This window comes from Arachis stenosperma, chromosome 8 (assembly GCF_014773155.1).
Source record: "Arachis stenosperma cultivar V10309 chromosome 8, arast.V10309.gnm1.PFL2, whole genome shotgun sequence".
NCBI classification, from domain to species: domain Eukaryota; kingdom Viridiplantae; phylum Streptophyta; class Magnoliopsida; order Fabales; family Fabaceae; genus Arachis; species Arachis stenosperma.
In genome coordinates this window covers 30,006,110-30,008,721 of record NC_080384.1, presented here as the reverse complement: position 1 = coordinate 30,008,721, position 2,612 = coordinate 30,006,110, and the positions used below count along the sequence as shown (strand labels likewise).

Genomic DNA, 2,612 nt, shown 5'->3' with positions numbered 1-2,612 from the left:
AAATAATTATATACATAGCATATACAAATATTATTTTTTTAATTTAGTCAAACAATAGGTTGACAGCAAGTTATTTATTTCCTCTTTTTAGAAAAGTCACAACTTTAAACACAATGTTTGGCCGATAAACGTTTCCCAAAGAAGAAATTAGAGTAAGTAATAATTATGGTGCATAAGAAATTAAGAAATTATATTGATGCATATCTTGGTCATTTCAATACATCTTTATATTAATGAAAGGTATAATTAATTAATTAATTTTTTTCTTAATGTTATCTGAATTATTTTTTTATTAATTTAATATTAATAATAATTAATTATAATAAAAGTACATAAAGAGTACATAAAATTAATCACAAAATATCTTTTTAGTTTTTTGTTTTTATTTATTTTAAACTTTTTAAATAAATAAAAACAAAATATTAATAAAAAATATGTTATAATTAATTTTATATACTTTTTATATATTTTTACTATAATAATTACTATCAATATTAAATTAATAAAAAATAATCTAAATAACACTTAATTTATAAATCTATAAAAAAATCAAAACGATTGTATATAAAGAAGTTAGATTGTGTTCATTAACTCATAATCTCATATATTAATATTATATAAAACCATAGACCTGATAAAATAGAAAAAATTTAAATAAACGTATCTACTATCTAGCAAGTAAAGAGAGAAAGAAATAAAATAATAAAATATTGCAATGTGGGAGGGGAAGGAGAGGTATAAAAAATAGGAGGGTAGGTGTGAGATTGACCAAGCGACCTGAAAAATACCATCTTCCTCCTAACACTTGCTACGCAATTTCTCTAACAACTCGCTCTACCAATATTTAAGCCCCTTACCCACCCCACCATTCTTTTCTCAGCTTGACGTTCTCTTTTTTAGAGAAAACACAAACTCCCTAATTGACCTTCAATTTCTATCTCATTTCAATTTTAGTTTTATTTCGACATGACCACCCTAACGCAGCCACCTTCTAATACTCTCAGTCTCAACTACCTCCTAAAACAGCGTTCCAAATGGGCCGGCCCGAACCGCGTTAAATGCGTTTATGCCTTCGAACCCACCAGTTTCGGAATCGGCTCCAACCGAGTTGACTGGCAGAGCTCCTGCGCCATTTTATCCAGCAAAGTCTTCTCGGAGGAAAAATCTTCTTCTTCCTCTAATTCCACCGGAAACAACAACTCTACCGCTGATAACATCGCCGCTGTTAACGGCCACAAAACCGCTGTTACGGACCTTAATCTCGTCCCGATTAACGGCAGCGCAGACAACGCTAAGTCGCTGCCTCCCAAGCCACTAACGATTTCTGACCTCTCGCCGGCTCCGATGCACGGTTCGCAGCTTCGTGTGGCGTACCAAGGCGTTCCTGGCGCATACTCCGAGGCTGCCGCTGGAAAAGCTTACCCTAACTGTGAGGCCATACCTTGCGACCAGTTCGAGGTGGCGTTCCAAGCAGTGGAGCTCTGGATTGCCGACCGCGCTGTACTCCCAGTTGAAAACTCCCTTGGCGGATCGATCCACCGGAACTACGATCTCCTCCTCCGCCACCGCCTTCACATCGTTGGCGAGGTACAGCTTCCTGTCCACCACTGCCTCCTCGCTCTCCCCGGCGTACGAAAGGAGTACCTCAGCCGCGTAATCTCGCACCCTCAAGCTCTAGCTCAGTGTGAGCACACTCTCACAAAGCTCGGCCTCAACGTGGTTCGCGAGGCCGTCGACGACACCGCGGGTGCTGCAGAGTTCGTGGCAGTCAACTGCCTCCGCGACACGGCGGCAATTGCGAGCGCTCGCGCAGCAGAGCTGTATGGACTCCAAGTTTTAGCGGACGGGATCCAAGACGACCCGAGCAACGTAACCCGATTCGTGATGCTGGCACGAGAACCGATAATTCCTCGTACGGACAGGCCGTTCAAGACAAGCATTGTTTTTGCGCACGATAAGGGCACTTCGGTACTTTTCAAGGTGCTATCGGCGTTTGCCTTCAGAAACATAAGCTTGACGAAGATCGAGTCGCGGCCACACAGGAACCGTCCGATAAGGCTCGTGGATGATGCGAACGTTGGAACGGCGAAGCACTTTGAGTATCTATTCTACGTTGATTTTGAGGCGTCTATGGCGGATGTTAGGGCTCAGAATGCCTTGGCAGAGGTGCAGGAATTCACCTCTTTCTTGAGGGTCTTGGGGAGTTATCCTATGGACATGACCCCTTGGACACCCTCTTCGAGAGGAAATTAGCATTTTTTTAATTAATTAATTAATTTGTAATTTTGAGTTTTCTGAATATAAACATAAAATAATTACTTCATTATTTTGATTCTCTTTTACAGTGGAGTGTATTTATGTTCCTAAACTTATTTATTTTTTAAAATTAAGTTTGAAAAATTTTAAAATATACGGAATTCTGGTGTGAAGAATGACTATGATTCTTTTACGAATCATTTGTAATTATTGTGCGTATATATGATGTAAAATAATTTTATATTTGTATCTTGTTATATAATATTATATTAATAAAAATAATTTATTTTATATTAAATACATAAATAATTATATAAAATGATAAATATAATTATACAATTGTATCATTTTATATT

The 2,612-nt window shown here is 37.7% G+C and overlaps 1 protein-coding gene across 1 annotated transcript; it reads left to right on the top strand.

Moving 5' to 3' along the window:
* Positions 1–790: 790 nt before the first annotated feature.
* Positions 791–2,342, top strand: LOC130944418 (arogenate dehydratase 3, chloroplastic-like). The gene has a single exon (XM_057872737.1). The coding sequence runs from the start codon at positions 967–969 to the stop codon at positions 2,251–2,253; it is 1,287 nt and encodes a 428-aa protein (XP_057728720.1). The 5' UTR covers positions 791–966; the 3' UTR covers positions 2,254–2,342.
* The last annotated feature ends 270 nt before the right edge of the window (positions 2,343–2,612 follow it).

What these genes read in the sequence shown, in the direction of transcription:
- LOC130944418 (XM_057872737.1), top strand. Translation starts at nt 967, where the DNA reads ATGACCACCCTAACGCAGCCACCTTCTAATACTCTCAGTCTCAACTAC.